At 36.0% G+C, this 26,112-nt stretch overlaps 1 protein-coding gene across 1 annotated transcript in view; it reads left to right on the top strand.

The window, feature by feature from the left end:
* LOC145285838 (uncharacterized) overlaps nucleotides 1-18,164 on the top strand; it is a 56,868-nt gene extending 38,704 nt beyond the window's left edge. The window contains exon 4 of the mRNA XM_080134277.1: nucleotides 17,944-18,164. Within this exon, the coding sequence (XP_079990403.1) occupies nucleotides 17,944-18,154 (211 nt within the window). The 3' untranslated portion in view covers nucleotides 18,155-18,164. The remainder of the gene's footprint in view (nucleotides 1-17,943) is intronic.
* The last annotated feature ends 7,948 nt before the right edge of the window (nucleotides 18,165-26,112 follow it).

The raw sequence follows: 26,112 nt of genomic DNA on the forward strand, positions 1-26,112 counted from the left end.
GGAAAATAGGCACCAATTTTTCCAATTCCGATACCGATTCCCCCAAATCTTCCGATTTTTCCGATTCCTGATTCCAATTCCGATTAATCGTCCCAACACTAGTCGTTAGTGACAATTTGAAAAATTTATTTTTCTACCTATATTATATTTCAATTAGATTCTTTGTCTTTCTGTCTATCTGTTTGTTCTAATTTTCCTCAGAAACTACTGAGTCTATCTGGCTGAAATTTTGTATGGATCTTTTTGTTGTTATAAGGTGCAGTGAACAAGTGTTATGGTATCGGTTTGATGCATGGTTAAGGATTAATAGGGACTAGTATTTAATGCAAAAATGAACATACATTTAACCCTGTTCAACTATCAATTTGGTATAAAAGACTCATTCTATGTCAACAGGCGATATAACTGTTACCCGTTTTTAATGGGTTAAAAAGTCTAGCTTATATATAAAGTTAGCTATGTGTATATGTTTATATTTCTATGTATAGGATCCATTTTTAAACTAGTTAACTGATCATTATAACTTTTGTAACACAATTGCTTGGGTTATGTAGGCTATATTTAATTTAACTTAGTTTTATGCAAAGGTCATAAAAAAGAGGTGAAAGACGTTTGTGAAAACTCGAATTTTTGTGAAAATTTAACAATAGGTATTGAGAATAGGAATTAATAAATATTGTCCAAATTTCAGTTTCTTTTAAGTATTTTACATGGGTTTAAAGAGCATGCTATTGGCGCATCACCCATTTGAAAATTAAAATATTTCAGATTTGCATTAAATTTGATCCATAGTTATTAGACACCAATTAAACAAGATTCTCTGAATTTCAGTTTCTTCTTAAGACCTCTTAAGCCTCACTGTTTAAATGTAGACATTTTCTAGAATCAAAATCATGTAATGGATTTTGATCAAAAATAAAATAAGGATTCTAGACATAAGGTTTAATGGCATTATATCTTGATTTTAATCTTTGTAAGAGAACAAAAAAGTGTTGCAGAACTGTTCTCTTCAGAAGAATCGTTCTTCTACTATTAAATAAATAAAATTAAAAAAAAAGCATGGCCGAAAAAAAATTTAAAAAATACAATTAACTTTAGTCAATTAATCAGTACAAGGGAAAATAAAAAATGATTAAATTATAATTAATTCAAATTAATTCAAATTAAATTATAATTAATTACAATTAATTCAAATTAAATTATAATTAAGTAAAATTGAATTAAAACTAATTAAAATTAACTAAAATTAAATTAATTAAAATTCAATTACAATTAATTAAAATTGAATTTAAATTAAATTTAAATTAAATTGATTAAAATTAATTAAAATTCCTACCCAAATTCAGCGATCATGTCATGTGATCTCGAAATTTCTCCAACATCACAGGTTGGTGTAAAAGTTACGAAATATCATTAAATCGCGACCCCAACTCTGTCAGGAGCCAAACAACACAAGGCTGTAAACTATAGACTATAAACCAGTGTGCATGAACTCTAGTATAGGTAACAAGTAAGTAACTTCTCTAGAAATATAATCGTTATCAGAACTTTTTCAAATACTCTTTTGGAAGAAAGCAGTCCTCTTAAATAACCAACAGCTGACACACTAGCAAATCACTTCCTGTAAGCAGGGGGTATAAAATTAGAATCAAAAACGTTGCTAGGTTTTGCAACATCAAAAGTGAAACCGACCCTCCACCGATCACCAACTTCGTCATAATTTGTAGGTTGGTTAACTTATCACATTTCTCTACGTCCACATATATTAAATTTGACTTATTAAACGTTTTGACGCTTACTCCCTATGGCTTCCTTGTCCTTTAATGGTGCCGAGATCATTACGCATATATCCTTAGCATGCAAATGGTGCAGAGAAAGCAACCAACCTTGACAGTGTTTATAGTGAAAGCGATTTCGAACAATACCTAGATTTTATCCAAGTTTAATAGCAACACCGACATTGTCGAGAGACCATTTCTCAATTTACTTTCTATTCAATTAATTCATAACTCTTACACTCTGCACATTTAAACAACGAAGGAATAATGTGAACATTGGTAGAATAGGGTATTTTCTCGATTTGTTACAGCTAACATTATCTTTAACTAGTTCTTTAAAATAGTCAAGTTTGAATGAGGATTGTTAAAAAAAAAAAAGAATGACTCGACAAGAAGGGTGCATTATTTTTCCTTGTATTGAATTTATAGTGTTTACTTCTGTACTAATACTAATGAGAATTCTATGAACCAACAATTCTAATCATATCTGTTCAACAAATTGTGAAACCTTTACGATGGGTGTTTTTTTTTTTTTTTTTATAACTAGCCCAAGTGTTTGGAGGTGTGTGTTCAGCAAAAACAAAAAAAAAGTGGTAGTAGACAGACTTGAATCCATACCATGAACGAGGGAAAAAAACCGTATATAAAAAAAAAAGGAAATTGACATCTTTGCTGTTGCGTCCATCGCCAAACCGGAAGTGGTGAAGGTTTAAATTAAGGCTAGTCAATCTAAAAGAGGGGATGACTTTCGAAAATATTTGCGAAAAAAGCGACCCCTTCCTGTAGAAAAGTGCCCAGTTGAAGGTGAAGAAATTAATGTTTTTAGCCAATTTTTCGATATTTGTTGTCTGAAGGGTCGAGCTTCAAAACGATTCCGATCTCCTGACAATCCGTCGTCTTTGTCGAAAGTTTTAGGCAGACATACATACATACATACATACATACATACATACATTAAACAGACAGGTGAGATTTATATAATAGACTAGCGAGGGGTACCCGGCGTTGCCCGGGTGTTTTTCGGGATATGTGAAAAAAACCCAAAAATGTGAAAAAAAAAACAGGTGCCCGTGAAAAAAAAATGAAGCCTTCATGACGCGCAGTTGGAAAATAGTAAAGTGTTAAAACAAAAACAGGTGCGCGTTTTTGATTGACATGACGGCGATAGGTATTCAGCAGTAAGCATTTTGTGCGGGACAGTTTTGAATGAGGTGAATAAATCGGTTTGTTTGTTTTTAAAAACCCGCTCCCTGTTTATTAGGAGGAGCGAAATGAAAGCTACAGTCTGATATGACGAAGTCGACATTGAACAAACGTTACTTAGCTCTCTTGCGAGTTTCGCTTTTTTTTATACCGAAAACCGAATGTAACGCGTGCCGATGTGGGAAATGTCGAATAATTAACGTTTGAAAGTCAATAAAATTAAATAGACAGGCGAGCTCCGTGGGTAACTCTGAGATATTACAATTTATAGATGATATAAAAAGTTTTAAGAAGTTGTGAACCGAGCAAGCGCCTCTCTGAAAGAAGCCTTTTGTGGACATCGAGGAAAAGCGTACATACATACATACATACATGATATGATGATTGCAACGTCTTGTCAGACGAGTGCCACTCTCTCAGATATTTAAAATCCATGAGTCCAAATGCCTGAGGAAGTATCAATACAAAGATGATGTTACAGAGTCTTAGCTTTGTACGACAGCTAAGTCTCTCTCTCGATTCAAAATGTTGAGATCCAGCAATAAGCAAGAGCAAGATAGCCAGCAACAAATTAAACTGCAGACCAGCTTAATGCGGGTACTGGTCTCCCGCTTTATGGTTTTTTAAATTAGAGATTTGCTTCTCCTAGAAAGGTTGCCTTCACCACGGCTTATGGGAGCCCTCTCCACCCCAATACACATATACACACACACACACACACACAAATATACACGGTGCTAGTTGGCCGTTGACCCAGAAAAAGAGTTCATTCGCCCTTTAGCATACATACATACATACATACATACATTTTCGCTTTTATATATATAGTTAATATTGCTTGATTAATTTTAAGCGTCTAATGCAAAGGAAGTAATCAAACGAAATTCATACCTTTGTTTAATGCTAGAACTTCCATAGTGTTCCTCATCTTTCTTATTAATCCTTATCCTCAAGTTGGACTAGAGTTTCATGTGTGTACTATCAATAAAAGTGCCCATATGAGAAAAGTCTGGAAACTTATTTAAGGCATCTCGTAACGTTTCCTGTCAGCATATTGCTCTATTCCAGTCTTTGCATGGGTGTCACATTGTCTGATTTGAGCGTCATTTGATTGGGGTCTGATTAAAAGAGGTAGTCTGTTTTTCAGATCCCGTCCAAAGAAGGCTAAAGCAAGTGAGGAGTCCTTAGATAGTTTCAAAGAAACATTGGTAGTTCAGATCTTGTATATGCGCAGTCTTGATTTTTTTTTTTTTTTGCTCTTTACATGAAGCATTCAGTCTTACCCTTGGAGGTGTTAATAACATTGATTGTGGCATCTTTGACTAACAATATTATGGATCTGGTGGGGGCGTCTGCTTATTTCAAGTCAATGTTCATATTTATGGCACATCAGCCCTTTTGGGAGGTTTATAAAATAAAAGCAGAAGTACCTTTTTATGTTTTCTTCACATCTCTTGCTGTGTCCTCGAAGGGTTTGTGTCCCACGCCAGTTCCTGGAACAAAAGCTCTCTCATGCATAACAACAAACGAAAGTCTCATTTCTCTGAACAATTGGAATTTTACTCACAGTCAAAATCGTCCCCCTGTTCTTCTATCCTTAGAAGGAGGGTGGGAATTATTCTATCAATTCATCTGCCATACATCGCTACCTCTCGCCGCTTCCACAAGTCTTTCAGAATAACTGACGATTGTGTCTGTCGGATTTGAACTGAATTCTAACTATCTAAGCACATGTGCTTCCTCCTTTTTATATTAAGCGTGGAGCTGTAATCCCCGTTAACCGGCTTGCACTCAAAATACACTCACTGTCTCATGACCCCTCACTGCATGCAGGTGTACAGGTTGTTAAGGAAAGTCATTAGGTTTGATATATGTCACCGGTAACCTTTGTTTGACCTCTATTGCGCTCAAAGACATTCTGCACTAATCGTGCTATTCATTCCATGGACTCCATAACAACAGCAGCTTTAGTTTCTTTGCTATTTCTTAGCATATAATGAGGTTTTCATCAACATCTACCACACATTGTAGCATGGCATAAATTTTTTTTTTTTTACATAGGCATCACCACTTATCAAGGCGAGAGGCCACTCGAGAATAAGGGTTAAAGAGTGTACAGTAGAAATTGGACAATATAGTAATCAAGAACTTGTTTACGTTAGACTTGAAGACAACCATAGTGTAGTCAGCTGGAAAGCAGGAAAACAGAAGACATTCCACAAGCGTGCAGTTCTAAGAAAGAAGCTTTGTTCATGGAATCTTCGTTTAGGTTTATGCACAGATAAAGAGTGCGGGGAATTATTAATAGTGTTTTCAGCTAAACGAGTGTTTCTTGTGAAAGTTTGGCGAGGGGGGACCATAGGCTCAGTCGAACACTTTCCATGAAAATAACAATACATAAAAGACAAACTCGCAACATCTCTTCTGTGAGATAGAGGTTGCAGGGAAGAGAAAAGGGACATCTCCTACGAGGCTACGAAGTCTATTTTGAACTCTATCAAGGCAGGATAAGTCCTTTCTAGCAGCTCCTGCCCAGATGTGGCAACAGTATTCCATCCTTAGATGTACCTGGCTTTTATATAGATAGAGAATTGCATCAACAATGAGATATCTACTGGATTGATAGAAGGATTCCACCATTTTTCCAGTGGCCTTGGCAACAGATTTGATGTACGGGCTCCATTTAAGATCAGGAGTAAAGGTCAAGCTGGAAAGCTAGAAGGGTAGTTACAAAATTTCTGAGCAAGGTTCTCAAATTCTGTCAAAAGATTCAACTGAAATAATTTTCAGTGTGAGGTAGCCAGTTCTCGCAAGGAATAATAGATAGTTTTTGAACTTCAAGAATGCAGGGGTGAGATGAATTCAAAGTCGTCTAGCAGAAATTGTTCATCGCTGTCAGAGCAAGAATGTAGTTATTTGCAAGTAGCAAATTCTGAAACTGATTGATTACATAAAGGTCCACTGATGGCTCCTTCAAAGTTTATTGACCTCAGATAAAGAAATAAAACTGAAATACATTTAGCAAGATTTCTTGCTTTGACATGGCAGTAATGTACCAAGGTATTGATAGGTTAGAATGTGAATTTACCAGATTGTATCTACGTTTAAGAAAGAGTAAGGATATTGGCAACAGTAAACATTGGGTGTGAGAGAGATGTTGTATACATCCTAACTTTTGTGCACTTTTATGGACACAATCTCAAAGCGAACCTTCCTTTCCTGCTTGAACAGGGTTAGGGTTAGGGTTAAAATCTGATGGGCGATGTCTTTTTCTCCCTTACTACACCTTACATCCCTTGCTACCTCTTACGTCTACGGAAAGGGTCTTGGCTTTCAGTGTAGTATTTATTATGATGCTATACTTCACCTTTTCTGTTTTCAGTCAATGGAGGAGAAATCCTTCATGACTGAGACAATTTTTATTTTTTGTTCCTATCCAATTAGATCACCGAAGTTAAGCAATGTTGAGCCAAGCCAGTACTAAAATGGGTGACTATTTGGGAATTCCAGGTGCTGTATGTTCTCTCTGCTTATCTCGGCATTGTTTCTAATCATCCTGGGCCTCTCCTTGGCACTGGATGCAAGCAATGCCGATTCAGGAGAGGTGTGGTTGGGGATTGCACAACCCTTGCCTCCCAATTACACACACGGTTATCCTTTCAGGGTGTATCCATTGTTCTTCGAGACTGGACGGAGGTTTCCACTTTCAAGCATAGAACACAGGTCAGTCTTTTGCAACCATGGGGGAGTAAAGGTTTATGTCTACTGTTGCGCGTGAAGAGAAATGCATGTGAATATGCACTGTTGTAAGTAAAAAGTGCATGTGATTAATGAATACACTGTACGATGTAAAAAGAGTGCATGTAAGTGGATGTGCACTGTTGCACATAAGGAAGTGCATGTACATGTATGCAGTGTCGCGCATAACTATAATTTCCACCTTTAATAAGTTGCTTAATAATAATAGTCCTCGATTGTGTAAGAGAAGTTTGTAGTTAACTAAGCAGTGAAAGGAAGGGTAATGCTGCACTATGGGATCGCCATTGTGAGAAAGGGTTCCTACTTGCGATGGGACGAGTCCAGTATTTTTCCTGATGCCAATACAATTACCGATTTTGATTCTAAATAAATCTCTAAATATTTAACTATGAAGTAGTTATTTTTCCCAATTATCGTAAAAACACATGTTAAATGTGTAGATATTTTCTCAACGTAAAAATTACACTTGTAAGAGATAATCTATAGACTTTAGTCTTATTATTGATTAAAAAATCAATAAATATATTTATTGATTAAAAATCAATAAATATCTATCATTTTATCACTAGCAGTTCAGCCCAGCTTTGCTCGGGCCCTATGTACTATTCATAACTTTATGTGCATGTGTATATATATATATATATATATATATATATATATATATATATATATATATATATATGTGTGTGTGTGTGTGTGTGTGTGTGTGTGTGTGTGTGTGCATATGCACTCATGAGCAAAAAAATGGGCCAAGTGTAAAAGTAGAAAGAAATCGATTTTTCGATATTTTTCCATGAATTTTTGTTAATTTTAACTGAAAATTTCTATTTTGCAGATCATTATTATTATAACATATAATAATAAGTGTAAAAATTAATCCTAAAAATGGTAAGACCACATCTTGGCGAGGATATAAAAAACCGAATTGCAGGATTAAGGCAGCCCAAAATGACTTACAAGCAGATTTTTTATATTTTAAGAAAAGAAAAAGTGACAATATCTCTTTCTGTAGTGAAGCGAACTGGTCAAAGGTTCGAAGCCGAATGCTTGGTAAAAGGGAAATCTGGATCTGGTCGCCCTAGAGCATTCACTTTGAAGGATGACCACAGGCTTAAATTAACTGTTTTGAAGGATCGAAAGAAAACCTCAGCAAAGAATTCAAAACAGTTGATCTCAACAAAGAATTCAAAACAGGGGTTGGAAATTCTCTTTCTAGATATACAATGTCTAGACAAATGAAAGAAATGGGATTTTCTTTGAAAAGGTGAGCAAAGAAGGTATTTTTATCCCAGAAGAACATCAATGATAGAAAGAGATTTTTCTTGTGTTATGGCAAGAAAGATACAGACTGGTTCAGGAATGTTTTCTGGTTAGATCAATCAAGATTTTGTCTTGTCAGTGATGCTCCCGATACTCCTGAACGGTGCAATCGGAAAACTGGAGAAAGATTTTCGCCAAGTTGCATAAAAACAACAGTTAAACACGGGAATGGAGGGATAATGGTATGGGGGAACTTTTACTGCTGTAGGAGTTGGGGAACTCATTAGATTTGAGAAGTCAATCAAAGCAAAGAAATACATTCGAATATAAGAAACAGAACTGTTAATAAGTATCCAGAGCTGGGAATATCCCAGAACATTATTTTTCAACATGATAATGCCCCTGCACACACATCCAAAGTCACAAAAAATGTTTTTCTGATAATTCAATTGATGTGATATTTTGGCCAGATCAGAGCTCTGATTTAAACCCAATCGAGAATATTTTGTCCATAATATCTCGTGCATTGGCCGAAAGAACTTTTGAGAACAATGACAAACTGCAGGAAGCTGTGCAAAGCGAATGGAATAGCATCTCCTCTTCACAGTATTCCACTTTAGTTGAGAGCATGTCTAAAAGGATTGATCTTTTAAAGAAATCAAAAGGGAATGCGATTCCATACTAAGCATTTATTAAAGTAAATGTCTTTTTCTGTGTTATTAGTCTTGTTTAAGTTTCCTTGTTCAATTGTTCTTTGTTCAATATAGCTTTTAGTGTAATAAAATGTATAAAGTTTGTTTGGCCCATGTTTTTTGCTCACGAGTGTATATATTAAAAGGTTTGATTCATGTTCAGGTAACCTACATCTAAAATTTCAAGTGTTTAGACCCAAAATTGGCGGAGGAGTTTGGTAGAGTCTGCAAATGATTAAAAAGCTTGCAGCATGTCTGAATACCTTTTATGAAAATATTTCAAATGTTTAGACCCAAAATTTGGCTGAATAGTTTGCTAGAGACCACAAAGGTAAAATCTTTTTAACTTTGACCCCTTGGCAGCCAAATTTTCGGCCAAAATCCAATTAAAAAGCTTGCCCTATGTCTGAATACACTTTATGTAAAATTTCAAATGTTTAGACCAAGAATTGGCTGAGTAATTTCATAGAGACCGCAGAGGTCAAATTTTTTAAAACTTTGATCCCAATTTTGACCCCACAATATTTATTGTTTTTGCCTCAAATTAAAAAGTTTGATCCATGTCCAAGTAACCTACATCTAAAATTTCAAGTGTTTAGACCCATAATTTGCCAAGGAGTTTGGTAAAGTTTTCAAAGGGCAAATCGTTGAACTTTGACCCCTTGACAGTCAAATTTCTGGCCGAAAACCTATTAAAAAGATTTTCCCAAATCTCAATACCCATTATGTTAAATCTCGCGTCTGTAGACTGAAAATTGACAGAGTAGTTTGGCAGGGAAATGTAGACACACACACACACACACACACACACACACACACACACACACACACACACACACACACACACACACACACACAATTTCACTTTTATAGATATAAAGATAGATTACTACCTGCAATGGAAGATTTTGCTTTTAACAAAATTAAATAAGAAAAAGACAATTGGCATCGGAAACTAGATTCTAATTTTTCCGATTCCGATACCCCTAAAAGTTCCGATTTTTCCGATTGTCAATCCCAATTCCGATTAATCGTCCCAACACTAGTTCCTATTAAGATTCACGATAAGTGGGGCACAATGGAAGGATTAACTACGAAAATTATCACCAAAGACAAAAATTTCTAGGATAAAAAGTCTTAATCTTTATAAACCTACTTGCGAAAGTAAATATCATTTTGTAACGTCTTCCATTTTTAAGTAAACATGTTTCTTTCTTGGATATAATCATTCATTTTCTTTTCTCCTCTCCCCCTCTCTCCCTCACTCTTTTTTCATTTCTCTTCCCTCTTCCCTCCTTTCTCTGTCTTTTAATTGATTTCGTAATTTTCCTTCTCACGATACTTCTCATAGCATTCGCGCTTTATTTATGTTACAAATAAATAGTCATTGTTTTAAACTCAGCCTTGTTTCACAGTTCACACTAGAAAGATTGCTAAAGGTAGATAACTCGGTCAACTGAAATATGATATAGTAATTTTGAATTATCTCCCATTAAATAAATACTTTGTCAACAAATATGCTTAGCTTTTGGCAGATCTTATTTTTAAATAAATCACTTTTGAAAAACAGCTGATTAGTTCAAATAAATGAAAAATTATTAATAACAAACGATTTTTTTTAACTTAAATTTTATTTGGCATGAATAAATTATGAACACGAACTTTTAAAACGTTTTTTTTTTTTTAATATCAAAGCTAGGCATCTAAGCTTGTACACTCGGGTTAGTTAGTTTGTCGGGATCTTAGCAAATAAGGTTTTCGTTAAACATAAACAATAATAAAAAAAATGCCAAAATCCAACATAATAACGATAAAAATACAATCCAATATTATAAAATAATTGAATACACAATAAACATTTTTTCTTACTGTCAGGATATGAAATTTTATAGTTTTTAATAAATCCCCCATCTGTCTCCCCCCTCTCTTTTTATTCATTTATTTATTTATTTATACTAATGTTTCACCACTTATCCAGGCCCAGAGGCCACTCGAGAATAAGGGCTAAGTGAGTGTCCGGTAGAAAATAAGACAACACCATGATGATTGGTAATGGTGATTGGAGAGAATTTTTATTATTTAAGAAGGTGGCTCTGTGGGGTGCTTAGTCGATATTCACCGACGCCTTGTATCACGTTTTTGATGTGAGCATAGGTAAATGTCCCCCCCTCCCCCACAAAAAAAGTCCCCAACAAAAATATGAAAATAAAAGGTTGTCAGAGATGGCATAAAGACAAAGACGAATTGTAAAAGTTCAATATGATTTTTTATTTAACAATATAAGAAAGGCGAATGATGTTATTGTGTTGATGTATTTTTATGTGTGCGTGTGCTGGTTTAGCACGAGAGTCATGAAAGTGATAAAGCTAAAATGTTCAAGAAAGGATTATTTTGGCAATAAAGTTAATGTTGGTAACTTCTTGTATGGTCGCTAGGACTCTATACATATATTTGCATTTAGTCTGATAGGTTTTGGATTAAATGCGTAAAGCAAAGTAAAGAGAGAGAGAGAGAGAGAGAGAGAGATCTTGCTCTGACTGAGGAAACATGAAATAAGAAGGGTAAATGTTAATTCTCGCTGCTTTAGTACTTCCATGTGGAGAATTTAGGTGCGTGCACACGTTTAACGTCCACGTGGACGGAGATCGATGTGATGTCTACGGCATGCTGATCAAAGGTCAACTGTCTGCTTTTGGCGTATTCGTCCCCTTTTATAGTGGACAGACCCCAGAAAACTCTTAGGGAAAATATTTTTTAAATTCTCTGTCATGCTAGAAGTGAATAGATCTTCATACACACAAAAGAAAGACAAACTCAGATATCTCTATTCTACCGAGTTAATTCAAGTTAAATTTACAAAATATGATATAAACTTATATACAATTGTTCAGTTGTTGATTTCTTACAAAATATGCTACTGAGTCTCAATTAGATTTAGTACTCTCGGTTTTGGTGATAGCGATGGACGGGTAGAGAACGGTGTGTGGCGACATTTCTTCGATTACGATCAGATTCGCTCAAAACTCAGCTTCAACTAACTGATTTTGGTGTGGTATTCGCTGATATACAGAGGTATCAGGGTAGGTAGGTTGCTCTCTTTTCTCTAATTCTCTGCATGCACTCACAGATTCGGTTTTCATGATCAGGAGAGGTCAATGCTTGACCCCTCGCCTGGCCTCAGAAACGAAATTATATTTTGTCATGTTTCTCAAAACGACATCAAATCGTCGCTTTCACTAACAATCAGATTTATATGCAGGTTTCATAAAAAAATAAAATAATAAAATTCACAACTTAACTCTTTCCTTCAGCAGGATCGGACGCCACTGTCCGAGCACACAACAATACTTAATCATATTTGCCCGGTATTCCCCAGTGTTTCGAGAGCCTCAATCTCCCCCGAATGAGAAGCCCTACAGCTCCTTGGGGCGGTCACGCCACAATAGTAATAGTGCTTCTATAATTCTCTGTCATTTACGTTGATGATAATATTAGAAGAAAATGGTCGTCTGTTTGGTGCTTCTGCAAAGAAAGATGACAGGTCGAGTTTTCAAAATAAGATTGCAGAAACAGGGGACATAACTCAGATTGTTTATTTTAGAAAGCATATTTTAGATTACTTTCAATTTTTTGCAATGAAATAATAACGTTATTATTCAGATAGCCATTCTTAACGTGGGGAGAGGAGGGTGTTTTGTTTGTTGTTTAATTAAATTAATATTTCAGAACTGATTTTTTATTGACGTTTCTGAATTTTTGAGATGAGGATTGGTTATTCGTATTATTTGGATTCATCGGATTACTGTTCTCATCTTGAGTGTGATTTTCTCGAACTCGAGAATGTTTCTGTTGAACTCGGGAATTTGGACAGAATTTCAAGCGGAACCCTTTATTTACTTCACGGGGGTAACATGCTTTTGTTCCGTCAGTCATGACTGGATAGAGGTCCTAAGTAATTCGCAAATGTATTTTTTCGGTTGCCCACACTGAAGATTGAACCTTCAACCTTCAGGAGAATATCACTTTTACAATTGATTTTTCCCAATGCTCTAACTATTCCGCCATCCAAATTCCCGAGTTCGACAGAAATATTCCCGAGTTCAACAAGATACTCCTGAAGAAGATCGAAGGTTACATCGACCGAAACATTGTGAAAATCACACACAAGATGAGAACAGCAGTCCGATGAATAATAATATGATTTTCATGATTAATTTTTTTGTTAAACTGATTTCTCCCTTGTTTCACGATTTATCTCCCTTGTTTGATCTGTCGCCTTTCTTTGTACAAGCACCAGAGATTTTGTTAATGAAATCTTGGTTTTGACTGGTGGTATACTGTCCCCAGGATGCGTTTGTTTAGAAACATACGATCCTTAAACAGTTTGAAGTCAGAAATCTGTCGGATGAGATGTCGTCAAAATTTTTTTTGAGATAAGGCGGGAGGCGCCTTGATATTGGAATTGGCATGGGATGGCTAATGTGGCAGCTGTTAACGAACATGAGGTTACTTTATCCACATCCCTGAATGTTACCACATGGGCCATGAAAAAGGGCCCAGCCGAATAAATTATTTAAGACGGGAGACATAGAAAACATATCTCTGCACCGTATATTTATTGAAAAAAGGATGAAAATATATTGAAAATGCATAGCGGAGATATTATCTGACATTTTTCTGGCTCGCAGGTGTGAAGAATAAGGTGAGAATAGGGCATATAGGAAAAATGTATGCCGTACATTTTTGAAAATAGGGGGAAAGGAGTGTAATATTATGACCCATTAGGCTGTGATCATAGCGTAGTATCTGTTAACCGTGGCAAGCGGGGTCAATGGTCAAAACATTATTATTATTGTTATTGTATTCTTATTAATTGATTTGAGCAACGGATGGTCGCTAGATCAGTTATTATGATTAGAAGAATAAACAATTAAATTGGGGAAGAAATGATTGACGTGTGAATCGCAAACGTAATGTGAAAATAGAAAATATATGTAAACATTATTTTGGGGTTTTGAATAAATAAATAACTAGCTATGGACATTAGGTTGGTCTGAGACACGTAATTAGATGACATAAGAGAACACGTGATGTAGTTAGTTTTGGAGAGATTCAGAAATTTGAGGATTGACCACCAGAGCAGACAGACGTCTAGACAGGGGTGGACAGACAGCTAGGGAGCGAGCTGTAAGAATAGAAATGTAGACGAACTGCAGATCCTGTGAAAACCATTTGAGACAACTGTAATAAATTTATATTATAAAAATATAAAGAGTTGTTTTAATGGTTTCACAAATAAGAACAGATGTCTCAATTGGATGGTGTTGATCGTTTCATGGTTCGTCACGGAGCAGCGGGAAGATACAGGAGAACTCTTCAAGAAAAAAGGTATGAAGCATATATTATTCTTCTTACATATGAACTGTAAAAATATCCCGTGTGATAAGTCTGATACAACATGATTCAGTTTACACGTCAATATCATGCCCTCCTGGCTAAACAACATACATACGATTTATATGTTTATTATCTGTCTGTTAAAAGAACAAATATCTCACATCCACTAGATAACACATGACACGCTTTGATATATCATCTCCTCCAATATAAACCAATATACAACAAAACGCGTGCTAGCAATCAAAACACTGAAGACAGGAAATTCCATAAACAGGTTTATTGAAGGTAGATACAGTAAAAAACTGAAAGAAACAAAAAAAAAAAACATTGTTCAGAATACAAGAGAAAAAGTCCAGAAACGAAAAGTTATAAAAGGGCTGAATCGGAAGTTGTATGCGTAATCCTGAACAGAAGCGTGTGCTCCATTCCAACTATCATCAATGGACCTGAGTTAATCTCGTCAGCATCAGACAAAGCCAAACTCTTTGCCAAGAACTTTGCAGCCAATTCCACCCTTTGCGACCAAGGCCGCCAACCCCAAATATTTCCTCCTGTATCAGAAAACACACTATGTGATATACAAATATCTGTACGTGATGTTGCCAAGCTAATCAAAAACCTTGATTCCAGTAAAGCAACCGGCCCTGATGGTATTCCAATTATAGTACTAAAAAAACTTCAATCAGAACTAGCACCCATACTTACAAAACTATTTAAACGTTGTCTTAAGGAGAATTGCTTCCCATCACCCTGGAAAATCTCATCAGTATGCCCTGTATTTAAGAATTCAGGTGATCGTTAATCCCCCTCTCAGTACAGGCCAATAAGTCTCCTGTTCGTCATGAGTAAGTTGCTGGAATCTGTGTTAAATAGACAAGTAATCAACCATCTCAGCAAAAATAACCTTCTTAGTGACACACAATATGGTTTCCGTTCTGCTAGATCTACAGCAGATGTGCTTACAGTTATATCTCATAGGATTAGCAAATCTCTCGACAGAGGCAACCTTTCTAGGGCAATTGCTCTTGACATATCAAAGGCCTTTGATAGGGTATGGCATAAAGGTTTACTTCACAAGATCTCCAGCTATGGTATAGCTGGAAATGTCTTCTCAATTATTAAATCATTTCTCTCTGATAGGTTCATAAGAGTAGTAGTTGATGGGCAAAAATCAGAATCTCACAGTATAAATGCTGGAGTCCCTCAGGAGTCGATCCTGGGCCCAACTCTTTTCCTGATCTACATTAATGATCTTCCAAATCACATCCTTACATCATTCATAGACATTTTTACTGACGACACTACCATCTATGGTAGCACATCTAAGACAGTAAACGACCAAGTTCTCTTTGATTCTCTCTCCTCTGATCTTGATCACGTTGTACAATGGGGAAAGGAGTGGCTGGTTACTTTTAATGCATCTAAAACCAAGCTTCTATCTTTACATCATCAACGTTCTGATCCCCATCTGGCATCAATTAAAATGAATGGCTCTCGTCTTGGGGAGGCCTCAAGTTTTGACAGGCTTCTGGGCTTGACCTTTACTCCTGATCTTAAATGGAATACGTACATCAAATCTGTTGCCAAAGCCGCTGGAAAAATAGTCTGATCCTTCTATCGATCCAGTAGATATCTCACTGCTGATGCAATTCTCTATCTATATAAGAGCCAGATACGTCCAAGGATGGAATACTGTTGCCACATATGGGCAGGAGCTGCTAGAAAAGACTTGTCCTGCCTTGATAGGGTTCAAAATAGACTTCGTGGCCTGATGGGAGAGGTCCTTTTCTCTTCGCTGCAGCCTCTGTCTCACAGAAGAGATGTTGCGAGTTCGTCTCTGCTTTATCGTTATTTTCATGGAAAGTGTTCAACTGAGCTTCACTCTATGCCCCCCCCCTTGCCAAACTTTCACAAGAAACACTAGACTAGCTGAAAACATTATCAATAATTTTCCCCACTCTTTATCTGTGCCTAAACCCAAACATAGATTCCATGACCAAAGCTTCTTTCTTAGAACTGCACGCCTGTGGAATTGTCTTCCGTTTTTCTGCTTTCCAGCTGTCTATAATATGGTTGTCTTCAAGCCCAACGTGAACAAGTTTCTGATGAGCCGTTCCACTTAAGTTAACAAATTTACCGAACTTCCATTACTATCGATTAATATATTGTCCTTTTGACTCTCTACACTCTTTAACCCTTATCCTTGCGTGGCCTATCGGCCTTGATAAGTGGTGATGCCTATGTAAAAAAAAAAAAAAAAAAAAAAAAGGAACTGAACAACACAGCTAGGAATAAGGAGGCCGAACACGTGGATAAAGAAAATAAACAAAGTTCGTAGTTGAAATGAAATAATATAAAAACAACATTAAGGTATTAAAAAGGTGTCTTTAAGAAGTGGATAATACAATGTTTCTTACTGGAGATGGCTTAAAACGGCTAAGGATAATGAGAGACGAAAAACAAAGCCATGCGGCTAGAAAGGCAACTAAGTTAGAGGACAAAACACCGGTCAATCTGCCAGTGTCAAGTCAGGGGAAACTCTATAAAAAAAAAATGTCTGGCTAAGGGAGATAACTGTTTAAGGCACAAAACTAAGAGACATAATAGGCGGCATTTTTATGAAGCAATAGTTATAACAGTGGATTTTGGGTTCCTCAGTCATTCAGGGTTTTCTACATTTTTTATCAATATTATTATACTTCAGTAATTCTCAGTCATTTGTTTTGATGATAATATTAGAAAATGGCCGTCTGTTTAATGGCAAAGAGATCCTGTTGATAAAATTTTTGCTTGATTAACGGCTTTTTGATGAAGAGGTGGCATTAATAGTTTTGTTTTAACTAGTGTTTGGACGATTAATTGAAATTGGAATCAGGTATGAAAAGAAAAAATCAGAAATTTTGAAGTATCGAAATCGAAATTGGTATCAGTATTGGAATCGGAAAAAAATTGTACTTACTTTTCGATCCCCAAAACGATTCAAAACAATTTATTTTTAATCATTTTTTTGTTCAAAACTTAATTCTCCATTGCTAATACTACTGATTGATTATAAAATTTACCAGTGAAACTAAAATTCATATATCACCCCCCCCCCTCAGTGTATTTGTTACGTTTGTGAAGATATATGCACATATTTCATTGCTTTTTTTAAATGGTAAATTAAAAATTTAAAGGTAGCATCTTTAACGGAGAGTTGTGTTGGAAGATATTTGTTAACATTACATTTAAACTTCTGCAAGTTGATACAATTGGAGGAATGGGGAGAAGGGAGGGAATTCCAAAGACAAGTACTTTAAGGAAAGAAGCAATTAGAGCGAAAGTTTTCTGACATATAAGGAACTCTAAAGTGAAAGAGGTGGGATTTTGTTGCTTGTGGAGTTGATTGAGGGTATTTATGTTGAGTAAATTCCTGAGGAGTACTTGTAAATAGGCCATAGAACAAAGGGTGGAGCATGACAGACAGTGCAGGACATATTAGGTTACAGACAATTTTTACCACATTCTGCCCAAGTGGAAGAGATTAGTAATTGGTGCAGTGGTTCACAATCTTAAACGTGGCAACACGAGTTCAATCATGGGCGAATGACGGCTTTGTAGAGATAAAGGATATAGCTATAGGCAGGTGTGAGAAGTTTTCTAGCCTGGTAGAAGGAGCCAACCGCTTCAAAGCAGACATAGCAATGTCTTCAATGTATTTATTCCAATTCATGTTACCTGTGAAAATAAGTCCAGATAAGTTATCTTCCTTGATATGACAAGTTGCTTCCTTAAATTCTTTTGTCTGCTTGTAGTTGAATTAGTGTGTGATCTTTCAAAAATGTTAATCTCTCTATGTTTTTTAATCCTAGGTACATGCTTCGAACGAATGAATTTACTGAAGAACTCATGAGAAACAACGAAATGGTCCGAAATGAAAAACGCAACATCGATATTGACCAGTATCGGACCGACTTAATCAAAGCTTCTCTTAAAAGTGGGGAAATATTTTGGAAGCCAATCGACTCGAATTTGGCTCAAACAGAATTTCTGAATTCTCTGTCTTCTAATAAAAATGTTTAAAATCGGGAAATCCTTTAAGTGTTTTAAAAATTCTCTATGGCAAAACGTTGATGTTTGGTAAGGGAAGTAATTCAGTTAAACTAACACAGTTGAGTTACCTCCCATTTAACTTAAGAAACAATGCCAAAAAATATCTTGTTAACTAATATACATACAAATTGAGGATACGTCCCTGACAATCAATCGCTTTGTTGCTGTCAGACTATGTGGTTCTATTGGGTTCTAGGTATTCTGCCTTCCATTTACATTGTTGCTTTAAGAAAAGGTTGCTTTATTACTAATAATCGCCTGTTGAAATGTTGATGAAGCTGCTCATGGAATTTTTGTAGGCTAAAGTCCGTTTCGGTGCTTATTCAGATTGGCACTTATGGCGGCAATTAAAAGTAAAGAAAATACAGAAAAGTCTGTATGATATATGTCACAAACATGTCATATTTCAAAAATCACGTAAATCGATCAAGTAGTTTTATTTTAAAAAAAAAGGAAAATAAAAATTTACGATTTTTAGTGAGGCTTATTCTTGACCTTGTTGGGGGTTAATTTTACCCTAAAAAAATAAAGTTCAAATATCACACGTGAGAATGCGGTAATAATTATGTGGATACTTTCTGAAACAGAAATATGGCAACAGATTTTGAGAAAAGGAACACGACAAATGCATATAATATTTAGAGAAATTTTACTGCATGAGCAAAAATGCCAAATAATACAACAAGAAAAAGATGAATGTCCAAAAACGAAGAAGATTGTTTAGTTTGCAAAAACGTGTCACACGAGAAATTATCTGAATGAAGAGTTCGAATAACAGGTTGTATGTGTGCGACCATCAATTCTGGTTCCTTGGTCTTAGTCGCAATGGAAGCGGATATTGGGGGATGAACAATGATTGTCTTTTTGCTGTCGTCAGGGGCTACGCTGAGAAGCAGTCACTGTTCAATGTGATGATAACGACAATGAGGATGGCTTTCTGTGATTGCCGTCAAGGGCTTTGTCACCGAAGTTTAGCCGCTGTCCTGCTGGGGTTGAAAAAGAGGCCGGAACGCAATGAGTGAGTGTTTTTATAGGCTGACTCAGTTGCCTATTAAGCGAGTAGGGGCTGGAATTCCTGCTAACCAATTCACGGCTTTAAAGGTGTGACACACCTCTCGTGTTGAGGTCAAGCGACTGACCTCCGGTCTTCCTCGAAACTTTGGCTCATGATGTCTAACTCTCCAAGAGACGACCACATTAGATCCTGAACACATCAGTGTAGGATTCTCTGAAAGTGAAAAGCAAAGCTCACATATGCCAGAAAGAAGGAAGACAAACAAATAAAAATTCTATTCTACCAAAAATTAATTTCACAAAATTACAATCTTTTTACAGATATGAACACGTTCTGTTCTTAGCACATTTTTAAATTCAGTTTTTAGTACGTTTTAAATTCAGTTCTTAGCACATTTTTAAATTCAGTTTTTAGTACGTTTTTAAATTCAGTTCTTAGTACGTTTTTAAATTCAGTTCTTAGCACATTTTTTAAAGTCTCAAATCTCTCTTCTTCATAGATGGCACTCAGGGAAAATGGAGAGAGGGAGTCAGGCGTTGGGAGCTGGTTCCTCTCTAGCTTGGCGCAAACCTCTCTCCAATCTGTCTTCAATCTGTCTAATTTCGAGCGGCATTGGCCTTATATATTCCGGGTTGGTTCGGGGTGGATAGTCCAGTCAGCCAATCAGATTAAGATACGTATCTGGGGCTTCCAGACCTAAATTGCGTGTGCGCAGTTCAGCCATAGTCTAGAGTTTTGAAACCTGGGACCAACAATGACTTCCATTCCCATGACCTCTGGGGTTAATCCCCTGTCATTCAGAAAGCCATAGTCTGAAGGTGTTCTCCAGGTCAACAAGTACAATCTCGTTTACACATTTTCAATTAACAAAACACATGTCTGGTTTTATTTTAACAATAAAAAAATATTTTACTTTTCAAACAATAAAATATAATATATATCTATATCTTCTAATTCAAATCTTTGTGATATCCGCTGTCGTCCGAGATTAATTAAACAATCTTAGCATATTTACCCGGTCTCTCCCAGGTCCCAGGGGGTCTCAATGGGGAGCAAATCGCTCCCTCAAGTCAATTATGTCATAAAGGAACGAGGCACTAACTAAACAGCGAGAGGAAGGAGAGACAAATAAATTCCATTAATCTCTCAATTTCGATTTCAATTGTTCCCTCCTTTTTTATTTAATCAAATTTAATTATAGCTGACGAAAACACTACGATTTGTTTAGTCGTAAAATTTGATTTTCTTGGGTAAAAGAAAATCCTACTTGGTCAAATTACGTGATTTTTGGAATATTTCATCTTTGTTCTGTGATTTACGCTCATCATTGATTCAGACTTTTCTGTATTTTTTTACTTTTAATTGCCACTGAAAATGCTAATCTAAACAGGTACCTACGTTTCTCCTAATGCGCTTTTCAAAAACCTCATCTGGCCTTGTGTCTAACCTCCCGGAGACGAGAAAAATGAATAACCCGTCAAAACATGAGAAAAATATTTCGCCAGTGTTTACGCTAATCTATATAATTATAAAACTCTGTGGAACTTCCTTGCTTGTGTCTTGTCTTCGACGATCGGGCGATTCCATCTTTGAAAAAAGGGATGACAGATGAATATATTAGTAGCCTGGAAAGGCCACAGGGGAGACAACCAAGCAAAAAACAAACAAACCCTAAGCCAAATTTATCCCAAAGCAGCAAAACTAAAGCTAGCTTGCCATGACACTATATATACAAATGTAGTCAAATTTGGGAATAATTTATTGGTTTGAAAATATTGTTTTTTTTTTATCAATTGTCATCAAATGTTAACTACAGAATAGAATTATAATCTTCAAAAATCCTGCAAATTTGCATATAATTTCGTCCCAAAGATATAAGCATTTCAATATTCAATTTGGCTACGAGTATATATATATATATATATATATATATATATATATATATATATATATATATATATATATATATATATATATATACCACCTTTTTTGGCAATTTTATAAGTTCGAAATCTTGGCGACTATTGATCAAAATTTAACAAATGAAGACTCGTTAAAAAGCTAATGACCTGAATTGTATAGTGTGCTATGTGACATTTGCCTGTAATGTCGCACATTATTGTTTCAAAGAGTGGGGGATCAATTCTATATATTAACTTAACGTAAATGAGCACCCATTTTATGGCCACATTTTTGGGGGGAGTCTGTTTTTTTTTTTTTAGAGGTAGTGTTTATTATGGTCTGGTAGACCAACACAAAACTTACCTTAAAAAATTCGTTTTCTATAGGTTTTCGAGTGTGCAAAAAAAAAAAAAAAAAAACGAATGTCGCATTTAAATTTCTGCAAATAAGTATTTTTCCAGGTATTAAGCAAAAATATGTAAACGCTTGCACGTACAACAATGGCCACCACTTATAACATAAAGAATTACATTGCTTAATACCCGGAAAAATACTTATTTGCGTAAGCTTTAAATGCGATATTCGTTATATATATATATATATATATATATATATATATATATATATATATTTGTTAAATGTAGTTACTTTTTCTGGGAATTTAAACTGCATTCTTCATTTTTATTTTTACAATTGGGGGTGGGGTGCTAGGTTTCCTTCCTCTTATCTATTTTCCTTTCTGGTACCTAAGGTACTTAAACTTTTATGCATTTTTATTCTCATAGCATTTATATGCTAGTAAACATGTCGCAGAATAGATCTTGTGAGCTTGCTAATTTACTTATATATATTATTAATATTTTATTTATTTTTATTTTTTTTATATATAAATAATGTATAAATAGTGACCGTTATCATTCTACATTTTTTTTTATTGGAGAAATGGTATTATCCACTGGAGATCCATGTATTAAACAGCTGTCCTGTTTTTAAATCTCCGAAACAGCTACATGGTAAGCATCTGATGATCCCCGTTTTCTATTTAAAAAAATTAGTTAAGGTTTTCTTTTTTGAAAATAGGCACTACAATCGACTTTCCTTGAAATAAACATCTATGAACAATTAAAATGATTACAAGTTGTAGTTGAATTTGCTATTTTAGAATTGCCAATAACCATCTTATTTTTATTATATGAAAATATTTTTAAAAAATTGGAAAACCTTAATCAAAACTCTGTTTAAAACTTAATATCGCAGAATATTGGAATTTTATTCTATTAAAATATTTAAAAAAACAAATATTTTTTAAATATTGTTTTTTTTGCTTTTTTTTTTACAAGGTGGTCCCCACTTATCAAGTCCCGGAAGCCACTCAGGAATAAGGGTTATTGCATGTACAGTACGTTAGTGTTGAGATTTAATAAAGTGTCAACTTAAGGGGGCGGTTCATCAGGAATTTGTTTACATTGGACTTGAAGACATCCAGGTTGTAGTCAGGTGGGAAACAGGCAGACGGAAGAGAGTTCCACAGGCGTGCACTTCTAAGAAAGAAGCTTTATTCATGGAATCTACGTTTGGATTTAGATACAGATAAAGAGTGGGGAAAACTTTTGACAGGTGTTTCAGCTAAACGGGTGTTTTTCATGAAAGATTGGCGAAGGGGGACCAGACGAGCACCTGCCATGGAAATAACGATAAAGCAAAGATAGGCTCGCAACGTCTCTTCTGTGGGAGAGAGGTTGCAGGGAAGAGATAAGGGCATCCCCCCACTAAGCCAGGAAGTCTATTTTGTACTCTGTCAAGGCAGGATAGGCTGCTTTTAGCAGCTTCTGCCCAGATATGGCAGCAGTACTCCATCCTTGGACGTACTTGGCTTTTATATAGATAGAGAATTGCATCAGTAGTGAGATATCTTATGGAGCCGTAGAAGGATCTCACCATCTTTCCAGCGACCTTGGCAACAGACTTGATGTATGTGTTCCATTTCAGATCAGAAGTAAAGGTCAAGCCCAGAAGCTTATCAATAGATGGGGCTTCTCCTAGACGAGAGCCATCCATTTCAATTGATGCCAGATGGGGATCAGAGCGTTGATGATGTAAAGAGAGGAGCTTAGTTTTAGATGCATTAAAGGTAACCAGCCACATCTTCCCCACTGTACCACACGTTCGAGATCAGAGGAGAAAGAATCAGAGAGAACATTTACAGCCTTTGATGTGTTGCCATAGATGGTCGTGTCATCAGTATGGATGTCAACGAATGATGTAAGTATGCGTTTAGGGAGATCATTGATGTAGATTAGGAAGAGAGTTGGGCCCAGGATGGACCCCTGAGGGACTACAGCATTAATACTGCGGGCCTCTGATTTTTGTCCATCGACCACTACTCTTATGAGCCTATCAGAGACAAATGATTCAATAATTGAGAAAACATTTCCTGGAAATCTTGTGAAGTAGGAGGCCCTTATGCCATACCTTGTGGAAGGCCTTTGATATGTCAAGAGCAATTGCCCTAGAAAGAATGCCTTTGTCAAGAGATTCGCTAATCCTATGAGATATAACTGTTAGCACATCTGCTGTAGATCTTGTAGAACGGAAACAATATTGCGTGTCACTAAGAAGGTTATTTCTGCTGAGGTGGTTGATTACTTCTCTATTTAATATGGATTCCAGCAACTTACTCATGACACACAGGAGACTTATTGGTCTGTACTGAGAGGGAGATGACTTTTCACCTGAATTCTTAAATACAGGGCATACTGATGAGGTTTTCCAGGGGGTCGGAAAGCACTTCTCCTTAAGGCAACGCTTAAACAGTTGTAAGTATGGGGGCAAGTTCTGGTTGAAGCTTTTTTAACACTATAATTGGGATGCCGTCAGGGCCAGTTGCTTTACTGGAATCAATGTTCTTGATTAGCTTGGCGACCTCATGCACAGATATTTGTATGTTACCTAGCATGTTGTGTGTTTTAGGAGGAAATATGGGAGTTGATGGCCTTCGTCGCATAGGGTAGAATTAGCTGCAAAGTTCTTTGCAAATAGTTTGGCCTTGTCTGATGTTGACGAGATGACCTCTGATCCATTGATAATGTTTGGGATAGAACGCACACTTCTGTTCAGGATCCTATTTGTTATTTGCCAAAATTGGTGGGAACCAAGCCGCTGCTCAGCTACTTTGGATTTAACGGACTGAGCATATAGCTCTCTTGCATGTTTTATTACTCTTTTACAGTGGTTGCTGGCAGTCCTGAAAGTAGCTTTAGTCTCAGTGCATCTATTACGTTGGTAGCTATGGAAAAAGTGATTTCTGTGTGCGATGGCAGCAGCACATTCTGGGGAGAACCATGGCTGGCTGTTAGGTTTTTGCTGGAATTTTTTGGATGGTATGAATCGGTCTATGCCTACAATTAACCATTCGGTTAGGTCTGATACTATAGAGGACACATTCTTTTTAAACATGGAATGCAGAGGTAGATCAGATATGAATGTACGGAAGCTATCCCAGTCACCCATGGAGTATCGGTATACAGTACGGTGGAGGGGTATGTCTGGGGACTTATTACATTTCATTTTTATCTTAACTGATACAACGGAGTGGTCAGAGGATCCTAGCAGAGAATGAACAAAACATGAACATAGCTTAGGGGAAGTTGAGAGAAAAAGGTCTAGAAGGCTTGCATACTGACCGGTAATATCGGGCACACGGGTGGCCTCGCGAACAATCTGAGTGAGATCATAGACAATGGCAAAATCATGACAGAACCTCCCCTCATCATCTGTCTTATTTGAGTGGGTCAGCCATCCCACGTTATGGACGAAGTCACCACAGATGTGAATGTTAGCCGAGGGATTTGCAGACATGATGTGGTCTATTTTCTCAGATAAACTCTTAAAAATAGTAATTCCGCTGTTATGGGGCCGATAGAGGGCAAATATAAATGCAGTGGTGTAAGTAAGTGCAACCCGAAAACACATATAAGGTAAATTAGGGTCTTCTCTGGAGATATCCCTGCCACAACGGGAAGCCATCTTTAATGTAGGCATATATTCCCTGCCCATGGCGATCTTGGAGGTCAGATTTAAATGTTAAGTTAGAGTATCCATTAATTATGAACTAATCTAGGGAAGTGGTCGGCCCTATTTAAGTTTCGTTTAGAAAGAATATGTCCGGTTTTGTCTCCTGTAATTGGGTTTCAACCTCTGGAAGGTTGGAATGTAGACCCCTGATGTTGGAGAAGGAGACATGGTAGTAGGGGTTTACGTTGGAAGATGGGGTTCTAGGTTTATTCAAGTTTTTTTTCTTTTTTGTTGTTATAATTTAATTTAAGTTTTGTTTCTTGTTGTCATAATTATAATATATATTATTGTAAAAAAAAAAACATTGATTTTTTAAAACATAATAATATTGATTTTGTGTCCATTTTTTATTTACAACTTCAAGGCAAGGGAAATAAGTGATGGATTTATATATATATATATATATATATATATATATATATATATATATATATATATATACTTTTTAATTATTTAAACTCTTCAGCTTTTAAAAATAATGCAATTTTTATAGGCCTAAATTTATTTTGTTTAGTTTTCGTAACATGAAATATGTGTGTGTGTGCGTGGGGAGGTTCTCTCACATTTTTATCGAAAATTGTTTTTAAAACACGAACAGTTAGGTGACCAGATCGCCCGAGGAGGACATCATGGACACAGTGTTAAGCCTGTCACGAAGTCGGCGCAAACCCGAATCTCCTTATTCTTCTTTTTGATGTAAACCGTTGGTGCAGCCCACTGACTGTGATAAATTTTTCCGATGACACCCATGTTTTCGAGTCTTTCTAATTCACCATCTATCTGTTCTATAGCAACATATGGGACATTTCTTTTCTTTCTGAACACTGACTATTCATTTACTTTTACGTCAAATTTTGCTACTGCTTTTGTACACCTTCCCAAACCGCCTTAAAATACGTCTGGGAAATTCTCTTTTAACTCCCTCTTAAGTTTTTCT

Source organism: Euprymna scolopes, chromosome 10 (assembly GCF_053919585.1).
Source record: "Euprymna scolopes isolate OS-2025 chromosome 10, ASM5391958v1, whole genome shotgun sequence".
NCBI classification, from domain to species: Eukaryota; Metazoa; Mollusca; class Cephalopoda; order Sepiida; family Sepiolidae; genus Euprymna; species Euprymna scolopes.